Source organism: Uloborus diversus, chromosome 5 (genome assembly GCF_026930045.1).
Source record: "Uloborus diversus isolate 005 chromosome 5, Udiv.v.3.1, whole genome shotgun sequence".
In the NCBI taxonomy this organism is placed as follows: domain Eukaryota; kingdom Metazoa; phylum Arthropoda; class Arachnida; order Araneae; family Uloboridae; genus Uloborus; species Uloborus diversus.
In genome coordinates this window covers 98,124,585-98,143,539 of record NC_072735.1, presented here as the reverse complement: position 1 = coordinate 98,143,539, position 18,955 = coordinate 98,124,585, and the positions used below count along the sequence as shown (strand labels likewise).

General features: G+C 32.6%; 2 protein-coding genes across 2 annotated transcripts in view; one reads left to right on the top strand and one right to left on the bottom strand.

The window, feature by feature from the left end:
• Positions 1-5,037, bottom strand: part of LOC129222839 (importin-7-like) — a 58,956-nt gene extending 53,919 nt beyond the window's left edge. The window contains exons 1-2 of the mRNA XM_054857390.1: positions 4,845-5,037; positions 2,900-3,135 (exon numbers count right to left, since the gene is read on the bottom strand). Of these exons, the coding sequence (XP_054713365.1) occupies positions 2,900-3,135; positions 4,845-4,928 (320 nt within the window). The 5' untranslated portion in view covers positions 4,929-5,037. The remainder of the gene's footprint in view (positions 1-2,899; positions 3,136-4,844) is intronic.
• Positions 5,038-5,367: 330 nt separating this feature from the next.
• Positions 5,368-10,628, top strand: LOC129222679 (exosome complex component RRP41-like). Its single transcript, XM_054857209.1, has 3 exons — positions 5,368-5,675; positions 6,696-6,899; positions 10,271-10,628. Exons 1-3 carry the CDS (start codon positions 5,487-5,489, stop codon positions 10,619-10,621), a joined length of 744 nt encoding a protein of 247 aa, XP_054713184.1. The 5' UTR covers positions 5,368-5,486; the 3' UTR covers positions 10,622-10,628.
• The last annotated feature ends 8,327 nt before the right edge of the window (positions 10,629-18,955 follow it).

Genomic DNA, 18,955 nt, shown 5'->3' with positions numbered 1-18,955 from the left:
TTTGAAGCACTCCCCTCTCAAGAACGAGACCTCCCCCCACCCCAAAAATTGAGACAAAAAGCTTTCTCAAATTACTTCCCCCTAAAAGTTTCGATGGTGCAATCTGATGACCACCCATCCCTTTATTCTTGGTGGGCACCTGACATTTGCAAACATGCTTTGGCTATTGAACAGGGGTCTGTCCAGGATTTTTCACAGGGTCCATTTTATTTGTGAAAAAATCAATTCATTTCGTGAAAAATCAAATAATTTTGCATGGGGGGGGGGGGGGAAGTAAAACGAAATTTCAAAGTGGTGATATTTTTTCCTTTGTGTGATATTTTTTCCTTTTCCCGTTAATAATATTAATTTCCATTAAATAATTGAAACAAAAAATAAAATTCAAGTACTGGTTGAGCATTTAACTCTTGAAACTCTTAAAACTCGGAATTTTGTTTAAAACTTCTAAATTTCGTGATTTCCATAAAAATAAAAGGAAAATTTATTTGTTTACCTCTTAAAAAAGCGTACTAAACATCAACAATTTGAAAAATTCGGTTTTCAAAGCGGATACAAAGAGATCGCAATTCTCAAAGTGACACTCCAAAAATATAAAAACGGCTCATAAAAGAATTATTTTTTAAAAAATTGTTTTAGAATCGCATTTTAGAAACCTATGATAAACCGATCATTAATATCTATAAACACAGTTGCAGCAAAACTAAAATTTAACCATTTATTCAGCATTTAAGTTTTTGACTGATAAACAAAAACAGAATTTCGTTTTAAAATCTTGAAATGATGGTTTTAATAGACTTCATTTATTTGCCTCCATATGAAGCGAAGTTAGGTTGAAAAAGTTAACTCTAACTTGAATTCCAAAACTTTGAATTCAAATTATGTTTTTTGCAATCGCGAGTTGTGACAAGACTCTACTGGTTAGAGTTATTGTTTCTAGAAATGGCTTCCCCACCCAAGCATGTCCCTCCTCTTGGGTGCTTACGTGTATATAGTCGTGTGCGTGTGTGTGTAGGCTTACATGTGTGCACGTAGGTGTGTGTATGTGTGTAAAGGCGGTGCGCGCGTAGGCGACTGTATATGAGCATGCGTGTGTAGGACATGGACGCCACCGCCCAGCAAAAGTGGATTCCGGGGGACAGTGCTCAGGACCAGCCGCGCCGCCGCCGGTGGCGCTGCAGGCCTGGTCCAAGCTGAAAAAGGAACCGGAACATCAAGGACTGTCAAGTGAGAACAATAAGCAATCGTGATTGCTCAAAAATAGTAAAATTTCGATTCTCATATTGGATGCAATCAGATTGCATTTTTCAAAATAAAAGCACTAAAAGTATAAAAACAGTAAAAAAAAAGTTTATTAACATAAAATAATTTTAGAAATACCATTTAACAGGGGTGCATATTGAATTTTATTAATGTCACTAACATTCACCAAAAATTCGGAGAATTCGGAGTCGTGAAAAAAAAAAAAAAAAAGGATGAGTAAAGGTTTCACATCAGACACTAATTAAATGACGATAATTTTAAAGCTGGTAGTAAAAAGCTGGTAGTAACCGATAATTTTAAAGCTGGTAGTAACCATATTTGTATTTGAAGCAATCCCATGAAATGCAATGCGCTGATAAATGCTTTTTTTTCAAGTCATTAGCGGGGAAAGAAAAAGTTCTTACATTGCATTTTTAGAGAACTTGATAACACCATTGCTAAGGATATGATAAAACAAACAAACAAGCAAAATTATTCACTATGTTAGTTATGTATCCCTTGCATCACCAAAATGTGGCTTGCATCACGGAAATGTGGGGACTTTTTTTTTTTGTACACAGAAATATAAGTTGTTTTGATTTCAGATTTGCTTTTTCAGTAAACAATTTGAAAAAGATGGTTTTGTTTTGGTTTATAAGTGCGGCAGTAAAACCAAATATAAGTGCATTATGTCCCACACAGTAGGGGACAGCTTTTTTTTCTTTTCACTTCGGACAATTTTCTTTTTTTTTTTGCGGACTACTTTTATTTTTTTTAGACAAAACTGTCTTTGATAGTGTTTTGTTGTCCACGACATCCTCGCTGTGTCACAGTAATCAAGCTTGTGCCATCAGTTCATGACTTGAACCGCACGATGGCTGTGGACTCTCACTAGTCGGCTAAATTTACCTAAGCTACAAGTTTGTTGGTACTCTCAGTTGTAATGAGATGACATCTGCCTCCACAGCTCAGGTATTCGCTATTCCAGACTGATGAATCCATAATGATGAAACTGCATTCTGGATGTGATAAACAGACTGTAGGTATACTGCATGTAGAAGCACAACAGAAAGTAGGATATAATAAGGTTGTTACGGCCAAAAAACTCAACCAAGGTCAGAAATTGGAAACGTTGAGCCTGCAATTTGCCAACTATTTTAGAAACAAATAATTTTGGCTTCATCTTCCTCTCCCATCCAACCACCCCTTTCTCAAAATTAGATTTTTAACCACAAGACAGTTGTTTCTTTCCTGTGAATCAATCATGAAGTTTCATTTGCAAGATATCTATACACTGCAGTTCATAAGATCAGCAGTCAGGTGCTACCAGACTGCTAGTTAGGAATTTAAAAAAAAAAAAAATGAAACTAGATTTTTTTTTCTAAGAAATAACTAATTCTTTAATTTCCTTCTGCTTTTTCATTTAATTTTACATTGCAGATACACTACAGTTCCTCAAAGAAAAAGGCTAGTAAACTGAAACAATATACATTTAGTAAAGAATTGAAATAAAATAGTCGCCTCAAAGCATCAGTAGGATATTTTAGTATTAATCTTGGGATTAGATAAAATAGAACGTCAAAAACATGACAATATTAATAAAAGTTTCATTAACCTTAGCATGAAGATTGGAATAAGCAAAAAAAAAAAAAAAACATACCGTATCAACTCTGGTGCATAAACCACTGCATCCACAATAGCAGCACGGATCATGGCACGGTCTTGCTCATGAATAGAGAAGGGTATGGGCTTGCCAGGCTCGTGTTCTTTATCTTGCCAATACTGAGCTACCATATTCTTTAGATAAATTACACCTGCTTGTCTCACAGGCATTTCTAATGTATTCATCATGACTACTTGAACAAGGGTTGGTGCAAATCCTATTATTTTGTGGACCTGGAAAAAAAAAAAATACATAGAAATTTTTTTACCTTGATTTTCAACAAACAAGAAGTGTTATAAAAAGGGAAAGATTTCCAAAACAGTTTCATGATTTTTATGAGTCAGTTTGATGAACATGAATTAGTAATTTCTAATTGTGATATAAAACTTGAGCTGCTGCAAGTTATTTCAACTATTAAATAATTTTTTGTCAAGTTCAATTAATTTAGTGAGAAAATCTGCAGTTTTCTTTTTTAAAAAACATGAAGTATCAATATTTTTAAGTTTCTTTAGGAAGGAAAAAAAAACTTTGAATGAGGAATAAAAATTTGAATATTTACATGTTCTTTGTATTGGGTATTATTTCACTATATTTTTGACATTTATGTAGAGACCGTAACGTGATCTTATTTGGCCATTTTAATTTACTGTTTGATTTGCAAATTTTAATTTGAGTTGTTTTGTTGGTAGGAAAAGCTCTAAATAAAATAATATGCTAATCAAACAGTAAATTAAAAAGTTATGGCAAAAAGAAGTCCTGTTACGAAAACTTGACATAAATGTCTAAATTGCCGTGAAATGGCCCATTGGCTAGGACTTTTTAAGAAATAAGTTTTTTCTAAAATCTTGTTGCAAAATCCTCATCATCTGACATTAATTTTATAAGTTAGTACTACAAATCTGTACTTCAAAGCCAGTCACATAATCGCTACTTTACAGAAAACTGGAAAAACATTTGGCACATACAAAGGTGCGCTCTTTTAACACTGGTAAATAATTAGAGGATTTTTTTTTCCAGAACGACGCTTGCATGGCTTGATGTGGACTAGGATTTTACATAAAATGCAGTATTTTACATAAAATCGAAAATTTTGGACATGTCAGTCTGGCTCTGATGTAAAAAAAATGACAAAGTTATTTTAATTAATCCTCCACAGTTAATTATTTCGACTTTTTTAGTCATCTGTAGTGTAATCAAATTCAGATTTTACAGGGGACGAGACAAGAAGTAAACTGGGCGGCACACCAGGATATCAGGCAAGCCTAGTAATTAGTGACATTACTTAATGAAAAATACTTATATGCTACTTAGAAAAGTTTTTTTCCCCATTTCTGTACAAAAATAAATTTTAATTTTGTTTTCTGAGTACACTTTCACAAGCATACAAAACGTAACCCAGAAATATGTAAAGCTGAAATTTCACACGTACATCATTAATACAGTATAATGACAGCTAAATGCATCAGCATTTCTTTGACATATTCAGATGCATAACCATGGTATTAAGGGTTAATTTCAGCGAAATGAGGGCTAAGAAATTTATATGTGGCACTTCGCAGATGTTTCATTAATTTACCTATTGCACATATTATTTAAGTTTAAACATTTATTTGTTCTTAAAGTCTATATTTTCAAATTTAGTTTCATATGAAACTTAATTAGCAAACAGAAACATATATTATGGTTAAAAAACTCGTAGATAAGAAATGAGTTTTCAGATTTGTTTACAGTGAGTGTATGAAGCGTTTGTACTAGAAATACCACGAAAAACCTCCCTAAGATTCAAGAAATTTATCATTTTACAGGAAAATTTTAAAGGAAAGAAACTGCTGCCTTAATAAATGCTTTCGAAAGTGTTCGAAAACTGTATGCTTTAGGCTTAAAGCCCCTTTAATTAATAGTTAAGCATGCGACATGGGATCACCGGCAAAAATTTAAATACCTGTTCTAATTGTTTTTCGGCAGCTTCTCTTTGATTAGGATCTATTGTGGCTCTTAATATTTCGACTAGTTTATTTGGATCCATGTTGTACTATATTTGATCAGTATTTTTCCTCAGAATGCAACAGCAAAATATAATAACAGTGCCTTGGCTCACGTGAGTCACAACTATTTCTAGAGAAATGGCCACGCTCAAATATACTTAAGGGCGCATGCTCCCGCGCATAACCTTCTCTTTCCGAAACCACATGTATGCAATCGGAGTAAGACATGTTGAGCTGTCACTTTTTCGCTTTTGAAGAACAATAATCTATGGAGTGATAGCAACATTTTACAAAAACTGTACAGAAATCGTGCACAAATGTTACGAACTGGCAAGGAAAAAAAATTAGGCATAGACGGGGATTAATCACAGAAGTTGAAAATGTTTTGCAATTTTTGTGCATTAAAACGTTGGTAATTCATTCATTTAAAATCCATGCCCATGCAAGTACCGTAGCCATACCCGTGCCGTAATAGCGGCGGGCATGTAAACAAATCTTTCAATTCTTCGCTAGTTGATTAAAAAAGGCACCATTCATATTGTTTTCCTGAATTTTTCTCACGTAATTGTTAAAAACTCTGTCAGTCTTGTAGTGAAATTATGTCTCGTACAGAGCGCATTAAACGAATGGAGTTGCTCTCTGATTTGGGCATAAGAATGGATGGGAGACGTCCTAATGAAGTGCGGAAGATCGCATGTAAAATGGGTGTATCTGATGGAGCAGATGGATCTGCTTACTTTGTTCAAGGGAATTCTCAAGTTTTGGTCACAGTTTACGGGCCACATGAAGTTAGTTACTTTTAATGCCATATATTTATATTTTCAAACTAATGTTTATCAGCTGCAAGCTTAAAATCAGTGATGTAGTCCTAGGGGAAAAAAGATGGGGGATAGAAGACGCTAGTGTTAAAATTAAAAAAGAAAACAAGATGATGTTAGTTTTAAAATAAAAATTAGGGTGACGTCCCACAGCGTTCCCTCTGCGTAAAATTGTTTGACTCGGTTGAGATAAATAGAAATTTTCTTATCTAAACTTACAAAAACCATTTTTTTTCACACGGTTTCAACTTTTGAAGCTCTATTTTCTCTTGGATGAGTTGAGAGATAAAATTTTGTACATTATATCCTAGACTACACTTACTGACAGTAAATGGGTTTGAAAATTTTGACTTAATGGTCATGTGAATGAAATCATGTATATTGATAGGCATATAATACTTTGTTGCACAATGTCTAATGTGTCTACGTTTTTCTACCCTCTACCTTTAGCAGAGTGCTTTAAGATTAACATTAATGAAAAAAAAAAAAAAAATAGCTCACAGAATCAATTAATAACATTTTGAAGTATTTTTTTTTTTAAATTCAAAAATAAAGAAAGACTATCACTCACAGAAAAAACTTCTAAAAAGTAGAGAAAAAAAGGTAATTGAGAAATTGTGGTTTTTTAAATTATCCTAATAATTTAATCCTCTGCTAATTAATTATTCAGTAATTGACCAACTTGCTTATTGGTGCATCTCTATGTAAAATTTATAGCATTCACTTTACTGCAAAAAATATAGGATGCCTTTAACCATAGTATGAAAGCTTAATTTTACAAAACCTTAATATAGTGAAAATTTTCTACAAAACCCACTTCTTCACTTACTACCCAGATCAATGATTTTTTCGTTACATAACAAACAAAAGTATATTAATACAGCTTATAAGCCTGTTCTGTTTATTATATATTCTAAAACTTTCATTTTATTCTTCATATTATTTATGTATTAGTTTGTATATCATTTGTGGATTGATTTTCTTTTAAAGGTAACTGGAAGAAGTCGGCCATTGAGTGACAAAGCTGTAATAAACTGCCAGTATCGAATAGCTCCTTTCAGTGGCAGAGCTAGAAAAGCCATTTCCCATTCAGATCGAAAATTGCAGGAGCAGACTGTTATCTTGAGACAAGCATTTGAAGCTGCAATCCTTACTAATCTCTTTCCTAAATCTCAAATTGATATTTCTTTCTTGGTGAGCATCAATTAATTTTGTTCATAAAATATACTAATGTAGAATTTAAGAAAAAGAATTATTATGATTATCAAAATTTCCTAGCATTACCTGGGCCAGTTATAATTATCAGAAACAATAGATATTCATTTGTTTCTCATTAGAAGGAACTCAAAACTTATCATACTGATGTGGTTGCTAACTGAGCTCCATTGCAGTCTAAAAAATTGAATTAGTTCTTTGGAAAGAGACTTAAACTTAATTTTACAAAACTAGAAAATGCCCCGTCAAGGTATGACAAGACAAATTTGCGTTTTTGTCTGAGACTGGCCTTCAAATTTGACATGTTCCAGTTAATAAATATCAACCTCAAAGAGCCACACTAATATGTAAGTCACGTTTACAGGAGAGGGTAAAAATATTTGTTCATTTCACTTGAAGGTTGGCACTTGCACTTTTATAGAACTGGTCAGTAAACTTTTTTTTAAACAAAATTACTATATGGCTTAGTGCCGAATAGGTATCTTATCATGCAGTCTGACCACCGATGAGATGGAAAGCCTGGCTTATAGGCTGAAATGGGCGCATATATTAATTTTCATGGATACTAACTTTTTAAAACGAAATTACTGAACTTTAGGAGCTCCAACAATAAAATAATATCCTCATGCTAATCATTTATAACCAATGGTTTTGTATTAAGGTAGAGGTTGACAGACATAAGTACATCTATTTTATCTCAAGTTCCATTGTTGTGATGTTGGAGAATTACTCGATAAGTGATTTTCGGCTATTATATATATGTGGATGGCAAATTCTGTGCAATTCAAAAGTTAAATTTCTATTCAGAAATTTGGAGTATAAGCACATAGATTTCTGTAGTAGAAAGCTAAATAAATAAAAACATGTAATACAACAAAGGGAACCCCATGAAATTGCAAATCCTACACATTTTATTGGAACAGCCATTGAAACATTTGTTATGTGAAGTTTCTTACCCATGGCCAAATAGATAATAGGGCTGGGGGATATGCATCGATGTATCGCCAAAAACCGGTGTGCATCCTATATTGTTAAACCGGTTTAGAAATTTTATCTAAACTGATGCATCAATACTGCTCCGATGTACAGACGCAGGTCCGGGTTGCTGCCATTTTAATCTCTAATTCTTTCACACTAATAGCAGTGTGTCAATCGAAACAGGTTTAACAATGAAGGTGCGAAAAGTTAAACCTTCATTTCTCCCAAAACATGTAAGAATTGTGTTCTTAGTTATAAACGAAATATATGTTGATGAACTAGTAAGTACATCAGTCATATCCAGAAAAAAAAGCAAAATTTAAAGGGCAAAATAGCAACAAAAATGCAACATGTATTTTGGGGTTACAAGAAGTGGAGTTCCTAGCACAGATGTTACACAGGTCAGTTACTCGTATTGTCACCCCCCCCCCATAAAAAGTATTTAAATAAATAAATAACAAAACTTTATAAATGTTGTGTGCAGTAGCGTAAGTGGACAGTTCTCAAAAGGTGGGAGCAAACACAGACCTCAACTTTGAAGTTTCAACACCAAATAACTTTCATTTTAATTAACTCAAAAGTTTTTGAGTTAAATTATAATACTGTATAGAGACAAGAATTGACATAAATTATGGAAAAATTGCTCTTCAAATGCCCTTAAAAAAATATTTTCTTTGCTAAAAGGCACAATTTTGGACATACCAAAACGTTAACTGAGCAAATGTACCATTAAAAAAAATTTTTTTTAACTGTTTCCATACGTTTCAAAAAAAACTAAAGGTATGAAACTTACACTGAATAATTTTTTTTTAAATATTTTACACAAATAACAAACGTAAAGACAGATTATTTATTTTGCAAACAATTTTAGAAAAAAGTAAGTTTGAAATTTGATGTATGTCCAAAAGTTACAATCTTTACAATGCTATTATTTGAGGACTAAGTAGATGATGTTTTCGTTTTAAAGATATTTATAGATCCTGACAATCAATTTTTAATTATTTAAAAGTGTTTTCATAAGCTTTTATGCAGTATCTTAGAAGAAAAAAAATTTTTCTTAAACATACATGTGAGATGTCCAAATGGTGTTACGATCTTGACGCCGATAATTCTGTCCGTTTATTCATAATTTTTGATCATCCACTGTCTTCTAACCTCAATAAAAAAAGGTTTTACAATGTTATCTTCTTTAATCCATTGGTATTTTGCATAATTAATACATTACACATTGAACAATACATAAATTATAGTAGAAACATGGCTGGTTATGATCGAACGAAAGCCATTTTGCGCTAAAATCGCCAAGCAAACTCCGTTGGCGACAACACAGTGTACGATAAGCTAAAGGTTACCAGAGGGGAATTCCAGTTCGACAAATGTAGTTTTTCGTCAGCTGCACCAGTTTTGGCGACTTCATCACCTGCGCTAGCAATTTTTTTCCCCGCTTTTATTATTTAAAAAATTTTTTTTTCTCTTTCTTTTCGAAACAATTTAACAATCTCCAAATACAAATTTCTTTTTTCAATGATTATTTTTAGACATCGTTTTAATTTTTATGACATTAAAAAAAATGTTCATTTATAAAACTGATGTCACTTTTTACATTTGTATTATTTTTAATTTGAAGCTTTTTTTTACCTTTCATCAACTTTTTCAAAATCATTCCAAAACTTTATTATATGTAAAGAGCAGTATGTATAGCCATTCAGGTACTTGATTAATATCCTCTTTATTATTAAATTGCAAAATTCGAAAAGTAGTAAATAAAATTTTCATTGGAAAAGTTAAAAATCAGATTAACAATGGTCAAAAATGGTGAAAGTTACATTAAGATGATGTCCAAAATCCGTTACCTACAGGACAACAATGTCCAAAATCTGTTACCTACAGACTGCTGATTTAATTTGCTAATTAACAATTTTTACAAATACCTGCTGTCTTTTCATGTTCATTTATTGTGTTCTAGGTATGCATACTATAGAATAAAAGAAAAATTGATGTCAAATTTAAAAATTTTTGAAATTGCTCAAAGTTAACTTTTTTGTTCCCACCTTTTGAGAACTGCCCAAGTAGGGCTCTCGCCAAGGGCGCAGCAGCCAGGGGGCGGCATTCCAACTGAATTTTAAAAAAAAATTAAGAGTTGTTTTTTTTTATCATAGAATTTGAAAAGTGCTTTAAAAAATGAAGAAAACCTTGCAAGAGAAAGAGCTAGAGACGCATCTGGCCTATAGCCTGTTGCTGATTGTTTTTTTTTAAACGTAATTTAATGTGATAAATATGCTATCTGACAAAAATGTTAAGAAACTTGGTTGTTTTTATAAATTATTATAAATTAAATGTAAATAAGTACAGCAATTATTTATTTTCCTTAGGTTCTTTATCAAGATGGAGGCATTTGCAGCACATGTATAAATGCTGGCACTTTAGCTTTAATAAACGCAGCTATACCTATGAAAGATTATTTATGTGCATGTTCGGTTGGATTTGTGAAAGAAACTCCATTGATGGATGCAACTCATTTTGAAAGTTTATTTGGAAGAACTGAATTAAATTTAGCTATACTCAGTAAATCAGAAGAAATCGTCTGTGATGAAATCACTGCTCGGTTACATAAGGACCACATGAAAAAAATTCGTCGGCTCGCTATTAAAGGTTGCAAAGATATGCATGCTGTGTTAGATTCTGCTGTGCGAAAGCACGTTGCACAAACACGACACTCGTGAAAAGATCTTAAATATTTATATTTCAAAAATATTTTGTATTTTATTCATAATTAAAGTTGAATTTTTTATATGAAAGTAGTGTTATTTTTTTCTCATCCTACTGTTTAATCATTGCTGGTTAATCATGCTCTTGGCATAGGATTGACTGATCAGTGAGTCCCCCCCCTGCCCCCGAGTTGAATGAACAGCTCATGATTTAAAAATAAAATAGTTTTTCTTAGATAAAATGGCAATAGTAACTTTCTTCTAATAAAAAACTGTCTTCTACTAAACAACTACCAAGAGTGGACATATTTTGTCTCATTTAGTAGGGGAGACTGAGGAAAAATGATGAACCGGGCAAGATGACGAATGTCTTTTTTTTTTTTTTTCCGTTTTCTACTGGGTAACAGCATCAACTGGATACTACTGGCTCTCCCATTGGCCACTCGTTTGGCAATAGTATAGAGACACTGAAATCGCCATATTTGTATTAGTTTTGAAGCTCTGATTGTTAATGGCTGCTACGTTATAACTTTTATGCATGAGTAAATAAGCTCTGCTACAGATACAGATAAGATATATCGTGTCCCTTTAGTATTTATGAGCAACTTAGTTTAAGTACTACCTTTTTCCATAAATAAATGTTCATTAGGGTGGTCCAAAAAAGGCCCTTTTTAAAAAATTTCTAATTTTTACTGGTCCTACCCTCCCATTTGGTTCCACTTATGTAAAAATTAATTACTGTGAAGTTTCAGCTCATAATTTTAACTTTTAGAGGTAGCTCAACATCCTCAAAGTTCGATTAATAATTGATTTTAAGTAATAAATGCATAAAAGAAGAAAAGGCTGAAAAAAGCAATACAACTATATTTCATTTAAATCTTTAGCATTTTGTATGTTGAAAATTATACAACAATTATATTTAAATGTCTATGGATGTGGTTGTGCTAGTACCTACCAAACTATTTTTTTGCTATTGGTATAAATGCGGCAATGTTTTTCGACAACCTGCAACAAGAATTGAAATTGTTCTTCAATTGGTATTTATTTTTTCATTAAAATCTTTTATAATATATATTTATTCTTTTCTGCAAGATTATTATTTACTGGCTTACTCCAATAAATATTGGTGCTTTGTGAAGGTATTCTCCCAAAACTCGCAGATTTGTTTTATCTCCCAAGTTTTGCAGGATAAAATGTATCAGTTAAATTATTTTTTTTTTTTTCAGTTCATGAAGCTGATCATAAGTTAGGAAGTCCTCAAATTTCATGAGATTTTTGGGTATAATCTCAGGTACTTTGCAGCAATATTTTTTCACTGACTTCTTGAACAGCTTTACCAAATGTCTTATATTCGAGTGTATCACTTGATTGTCAAAAAGAGCCATGTAATTTTACTTACTTCTTCATCAATATTTTTGTATTGCAACTATGAAATTTATATTTCATCAAATTAAAATCATTACATAGTGCATTCTGAAGTATAGAAACTGTCACCCTAGGTTTTAAATAAACACATTCTGCAAACATACCAAATCTTTTGAAATCCAATATCTTCTACGTAATCGATGGTGAACTAGTGGTTCAACACTTGTATTTCAAAACAGTACAGGATTTTTAACATCCATTATGTATAGTGCTTAGCTCTAGGTGAAATAATTCAGATTCTACGAAAGGGGTTTTATGCTAAACTATTAAAATCAGTTCAAGAAATTCTCGATAATCATCTCTTGACTCATACAGCAATTTTTTAACAGATTGTATTTTATGGCCCTTTAGATAAGTTTATTTTCTTTATTATTGAGCCTTGTAATGCATTTATCCTTATGAATAAACTCCCAGCAGGCCTAGAATCTCTTACAGAGAAGTAATTTTGGTGCAGAAGTATGGAAACTGTGCAATTATTAAAAATTGCTCTAATAATCAATTGTATAATGTAGTGTTGACATTCCAGAATTATTTCTTAATTATTTTGTACTAGTAAAACAGGTGCTATTGTTTTTGCCAGTATTGATGCTTCTTCTGTCAAAGCATAAAACTTTGTCAACTTACAAAGAATCGGGCAAAATTACATTTCCTGCTACATCTTACAAAAAAAAAAAAAAAAAAAAAAATTGTGTATTTACAGAATATATTTCATGGCCAGTGAAATGTTGAAACTGTGTACATATTTAGTAGCAATTTTACAATGTAATTAATTTCTTTTAAATCGAAAAGCAATCATATTTGTGATTAGTTTGGTCCTTTGTCAATTTTCTTATATTCAGCAATGATGCAAACTTCATCGGCTTTGAGCTACCTCTAAATATTATTCAAATGCTATAAAATTTTGTCCTACTTATTTTCTCATGTATTGGAACCAAATGGGAGGGTAGGACTCAAAAAAATTTCACCTTTGAAATTTTGGACCACCCTAATGTTCATTAATCTCCTTCCTTAATGGCAATTAAGATGAATCATTTCAAACAGGCAGTCTGGGGCAAGATGACGGGTCAAAACAAGTGGCAAGATGACAAGCTCATCATCTTGCTCTAGGCAAAAGTTTATACAGTTCACACCAAACAACAATCCAGTAGCATCAACTTCAAAGTATGGTGTTATAAGTTGTCCTGCTTGTAAAGAGGAATATTGTGACCCTCAAACAGAAGAATGGATCTAGTGCTATAAATGCTAAGGGTGGTGGCAGGAGGAATATTCCAATTACGAAAATGGCATTTTTATTTTTACATTACGTTAGCTGTACACTTCAACATTACACTTAAATTTTTACATTATGCTTAATTTTGATACTTTGTAAGATGTAAAAACAGTTATCATTTGTTAAGCTACGTAACATTTTCAAAAGATAAAATATGTTCAACTTTTTCAGAGTGAGTCATCTTGCCCCAGTACTGGGGCAAGATGACAATTCGTTAAAATTATGAAAAAATAAAAATATCCTTCATTTTTTTCATTAAAAAAAAAGGTAATATATTTAACTAACAAAAATACCCAGCGTTGCCTGGGTTAGCAGTAATTATGAGAAACAATCGTTACTTGCATTTGTTTTCTGTTTTAAGTGAAAGAATTTAAAACACACCTTTTAGACGTGAATTTAAAATCTAGCTTCTTCCTTACTCATAAAACTAAAGTAGAAGTAAGTAAAAAGAGCAAAATAGTATTCATTTAGAAACAAAAACACGAAATTCAACCATATATAAATTTGAAGAATTTCCGAAATATGAAATCAAACTTCACATGCATGGAGTCTTATCTTCTTTGTATATCTATTGAAGTGGGAACTGTTTTAAAAAATGTAGCCGCGCACCCGTAATCCCCTTAATCTTGCTTTAGTTATTTCGGAAAATTTTCATTATTGTTGGTTCTTGGTGCAATTTAAAATGGTACCGAATTTGCGGGAATCGTTTTGGTACACCTTGGATAATGCTCCCCCTCCTTACTTTGTAAAACGGCATGTTACTAATTTTTGTTAAAGAGATATTGTTGCCAGATGCTGAGATACTTTTGGTCATTACAAAATGACACTAAATAATTTCATCCGAAATGTTTCTAAAATAAGTTGTAACATTTGGCGATGGTTTGAATTTGTGCTCAAAGTCACATTAATGGAAGTTTTTGTGCTGTTTATGGATTTGCCTAATTTAGTTGCTGGATTATTTTACAGTAAAAAAAAAGTTTTTAAAGATTCTTTGATTGGCGATATTTTGTGTACATGATGAAAGCTGACAAACATTATTACGTAGTCTTTGGCTTCAAAAACCGCGACAGTTGAAAAAACTGCCAAATGCATCCGCTACTGAAATCTTTCTGCATAAATTTTGGCGAAGTTTCTGCTGTTAGATTGGATAATGATTAAGTGTCCAATCAGCACAAATAATAAAACAAAAACCATTACTTACACTAAAGCTCCGTTTAAATAGAAAATAATCAGCCAAATCTAGTTATTATTAGCCAATCTTGGGGAAAAAACATTGCTTTGAGATATGACTTGAGAAAAGCCTCAAACAGTCAGACGAAACACAAAAATATTCAACAATTCTAGCTATGAGCTGGGAGTTGAGATGATACACTAAATAATGAATTGGGTTGAGGAAAGCCTTCGAACATGGAACAAAAAAAAGATCAAAACTCGTTTTTCATACAACTTAGAACTTTCTAACGGATGCCATCTTCAGCAGAAAAATAAGCGCTTTCCATGGACACATAATTTTAATATGTGCACATATTTTTTCACCTTCATATTGAGGCATTTATGCTAAAATTGGGACTAAAATTGGAATAAAAAGGGAACTATCAATCGGATTTTTTTCGAACTGGTCTATAAACCTTCCCAGTACCAAACTGAACAAACGGTGAAAGTTTCAGCCAAATCTGCCGGGTAGTTTCTGAGATCTTAGGGAACAAATTTACCAAACTCCATTTTTATATATATAGATGCTACAAAGGACTACTCTAACAGCTCATGTAAAGTTAACTTTCCTATCCTTAAAAATAAATTAATAAACAACAAAACTGTTAACATAGCCATCTTGCCCCAGTCTCCCTACTTAATATTATAAACATTATGGATTAGATTTTAACAAAACATATTTGACTTCCTTTTAAATAATATTAAGAGAGATGAGCTGCAAAATATTAGCCACTAATTCTGAACCATATGGGCTACATTTGCATCACTTAATTTTTTTAAATTAATATATTTAACTTTAAAATAAGCTATTAAAGACTCAATGCTGTATATTATTGGCTAGGTTATAATGCAATTATCTTTTTCTTATTCTAAAAATAAATTGTCAACATTGTTCGCAGATAATTGTATAATTCAATAATTCTTAAGTTATTGTTTAGAAGCTAATCCTAAATGCTGATTTGAAAAATTAGTGAAATCTCTCATCTTACATTACAATATTCTGTATAACATAATAAAAATTATAGATAGCTTGTGATGCTTGAAATAAAATTAGAAAGTGTTTCATACTTAGATTTTTTTTTCTGGTTCAAAGTTTCACTATTTGTATTAATTTATTTTGCACCAAATTTGTCTCATGGTACAAATAAAAATCTGAGATAGGCGCAGTAGGCTTTGCCCTCTATTGGCTGTTGCACCACTGAATTCAGTTTAGCTTCAAATAGAGAAATTGTGGTTAAAAGTTGCCCTGAATGACTGTACTCCAGATAAAAATGTAACTTGATACAGATTTGAAACTTGCTGTAGTTTTGTGCTACCAAAATAAAAATGTTGGTACCGAGTTGTAACGAAACTGATTTTTAACACTAAGAACTAAACATTTTCCAAAATAACGTGGGTGGCTTAAGGTAGAACTTTTTCTCAGGCTGGAATATTCACTTGGTATTTTGAATTGGGAGAGTTGGAAGGGTTACAGCATTGTACCTGTTGTTGCCCTTTTCAATTTGGACAAGGCATCTTTGACCCCCTTCCCCCACTTTCCTGCCAAATTTCGAAATGACAGTAACAGTGGCGTACCGAAGGGGGGGGGGGGCGGTCTGCCCCAGGCCCCGCTTTGACATAGGCTCCCAAATTTCAATTTTTGGTTTACACCAATATTGTCGCATATCTTGGTTTGAATGCTTAAACATGTTGACTTAATAAATCATAATTTTTTTAAAGACCAAATATTTGTTCAGGGATACAATCAATACCTCTTCGGGATCAATGGAGGGTTTATGATACCCAGGTCCCGCTTTGACATAGGCCCCAAAATTTTAATTCTTTTTCTTTTTCGCCAGACGTGCCTTATGTCATGGTTTAGATAAATGAAAAGTTGACTTTTTATGTAGAATGAATATTTTTTCATTGACTCTTGCCTAAACAAAGAGAGGGCAAATTATGTCAAACTGGCCCCGCTTTGATATAAGCCCCAAAATTGTATCTTATTTTTTCCAGTAGATCTGTCATATACATCATGATTAGAAATATTAATCAGTTACCTATATATGCGAGTATATATCATAAATTTTGTTAAATATGACTTTTTTTTCATAGTGACCCGTCGTAGTGTACAAAGGCACTTGAGCGCTTGGGCCACGAATTTAATGGGGGCCCCAAATTTTTAAATTAACTAAACCTATAAAAATCATTTGCTTTTATTTTGTTAAGTGCTTTCAGCAAAGTTTTATGCATTTTTTTTTCAAACAATTTATTAAAAAAACTAATGCATAACAGATGCACATTTATAATTTTTAATCATTACAGTATACAGCTTAAATATCTGTTTTATGTTTTGTTTTGTGTATTAAGACTATGATGGTCTAGTCTTAATTCATACACTATTTTTGAAACCGAATTCAAACATATAACCAAGAAAATCCATTCCTAAATGAGAAGTTGTCTATCCTTTGTGGCGTTGGAAAAATCAGTCAGATAAATTTTTCTTTTTACCAACTGCACTTCTGTGGTTTTAAGTTTCGTCTCCTGCCCGAAGCTATAACTTCTAAGAACAAATCGGACCCCTTTTGACTCAAGCAAAGGGGACTTCCTTTTTGCTATGCCCCTTTCGACAGCGTAAAACTGTTTAATTGGTCAATCCTTCGGGACTTTTGACCTTGACTGCATAATACCTCCTCCCATCCATTCTATACTCGATTGCAAGCTTACTTGACTATGGAGAAATGAGCTGCGGCCACCAAGCAAAAGAAATAGTTCCTAGCCCTTTGTCCGATAATTGGGGGAAATTACGCTCTTCGCTTAAGAAATCGGATTAGTAGTTAAACCCACGCATACGCAAAATTTTTTGTCTTAATTTCTGTCGAGCATTAAATATTTTTAATTCAACCAGCGAAGCCGCGCGGAGCGTTTTCTCCACTTCAATCAAATGCGTCAGGCAAGTATAGGGTCACACCAGAGTTTTTTTGTCTAAAGAACATAAAGCGTTTTTTTTTTTTTTTTTGTGAGTGAGACCTAGCAGAAAAGTTTTGTTTAGACTGTGAACGTGTGAATTTCATCCTTATTTAGGTAAGCATGTTTTAAAAATATTTTTCTCTGAGATTAGGTGATGTTATCAGGTAAATAGTTCCCTGGTCTTGGTGTGTCTTACTCAAAGGAATAGTAAAGGGTTTTTTTCTGTAAAAGCCAATTTTTATCCTAAAATTAATTTAATCTGGAATGCCTAAACATTTCTGTTCACTGTACTTGGATGTTCAGATGCAATAAATTTTTAAGATACAATATAATTTTAGAACTTTTTTCTGTTTTTGATATTTTCTGATAAAGCACAATTTTATTAAAAATACAGTATTTACTTAATTTTACTTAAAAACATGTGTTTTACTGTGGTATTTACAATAGTGTCCGAAATCAAACCAACACTACTGAAATATGTAAAAATGTACCACTTAAAATAATTACTGTAATATATGGTAAGTACACATAGTTTGAGAAACTTCAGTTTTAATACGAGGTAGGCCCCCATTTCGAGTAGCGCCCCAGGCCCCCATCTGTCTTGGTACGCCACTGGACAGTAATGCTCTTTTCTCCCCTAACATTATCAAGCATCCAGAATTGCGTGTTCGAGCTAATTTCGAACATTTTGAGAGGATAATCTCTGCACCCCCCCTTCCCCATTACATCACCTAAGATCATTGGAAATTGTGTTTCCAAAAATTGCAATGGAGTCTCTAAACACAATCATTTTCCATAACAGTTTCAAAAAGTTTTCAATTGTGCTTTGGAGATTTTAATTTTGAAAAATTTCCTCAGGGGACAGCCCATAAAACTCTCTTTTCCCTAACATCACCCAGATCGTCTAGAATTGTATTTGTAGAGCTAGTTTGAGGGAAAAATTCCAGAGGAGAACCCTGAACCCATTAACATCATTGTAGATCACCTAAAATGGCATTTTTGTAACTTCTATTTTGAAAATTGCTGGAAAGAACCCCTGGACACTTCTTTTCCCAAACATTACCAAAAATGGCCAAACTATAGAGTTTTAAAGAAGTTAAACTTTGGAGCATTTCTGAGAGGAGGGTCCTTGAACCTCCCATCCAATCAACATCTGTAAGATTGTCTATTACTGAGTTTTTAGAGCTATAATTTCGAAAAAAATCCAGGAGAGAACCCCCAGCGCCCCCCCATTTTCTCTGAGAGCATTATTTCATATAGCTCATTCTTGTCTTTCTTTATGTGTCGAACTGTAGATAGATCAATAGACAGATAGTAAAGTAAGAAAAACAACATTAAAAAAAACACAAATTTGCCAATTACAGCAGACACGTGTTTCGGCGTTACAGGGAACGCCTTTTTCAATGCAAAAAGTAATGAGCTTATGGATGAAAAGACATCCGACAAAAGCTTTTCATCCATAAGCTCATTACTTTTTGCATTGAAAAAGGCGT

Coding starts and splice junctions, on each gene's coding strand:
- LOC129222679 (XM_054857209.1), top strand. CDS start 5,487: ATGTCTCGTACAGAGCGCATTAAACGAATGGAGTTGCTCTCTGATTTG. Junction 5,676..6,695: donor CAGTTTACGGGCCACATGAA/GTTAGTTACTTT, acceptor TTTCTTTTAAAG/GTAACTGGAAGAAGTCGGCC. Junction 6,900..10,270: donor AAATTGATATTTCTTTCTTG/GTGAGCATCAAT, acceptor TATTTTCCTTAG/GTTCTTTATCAAGATGGAGG.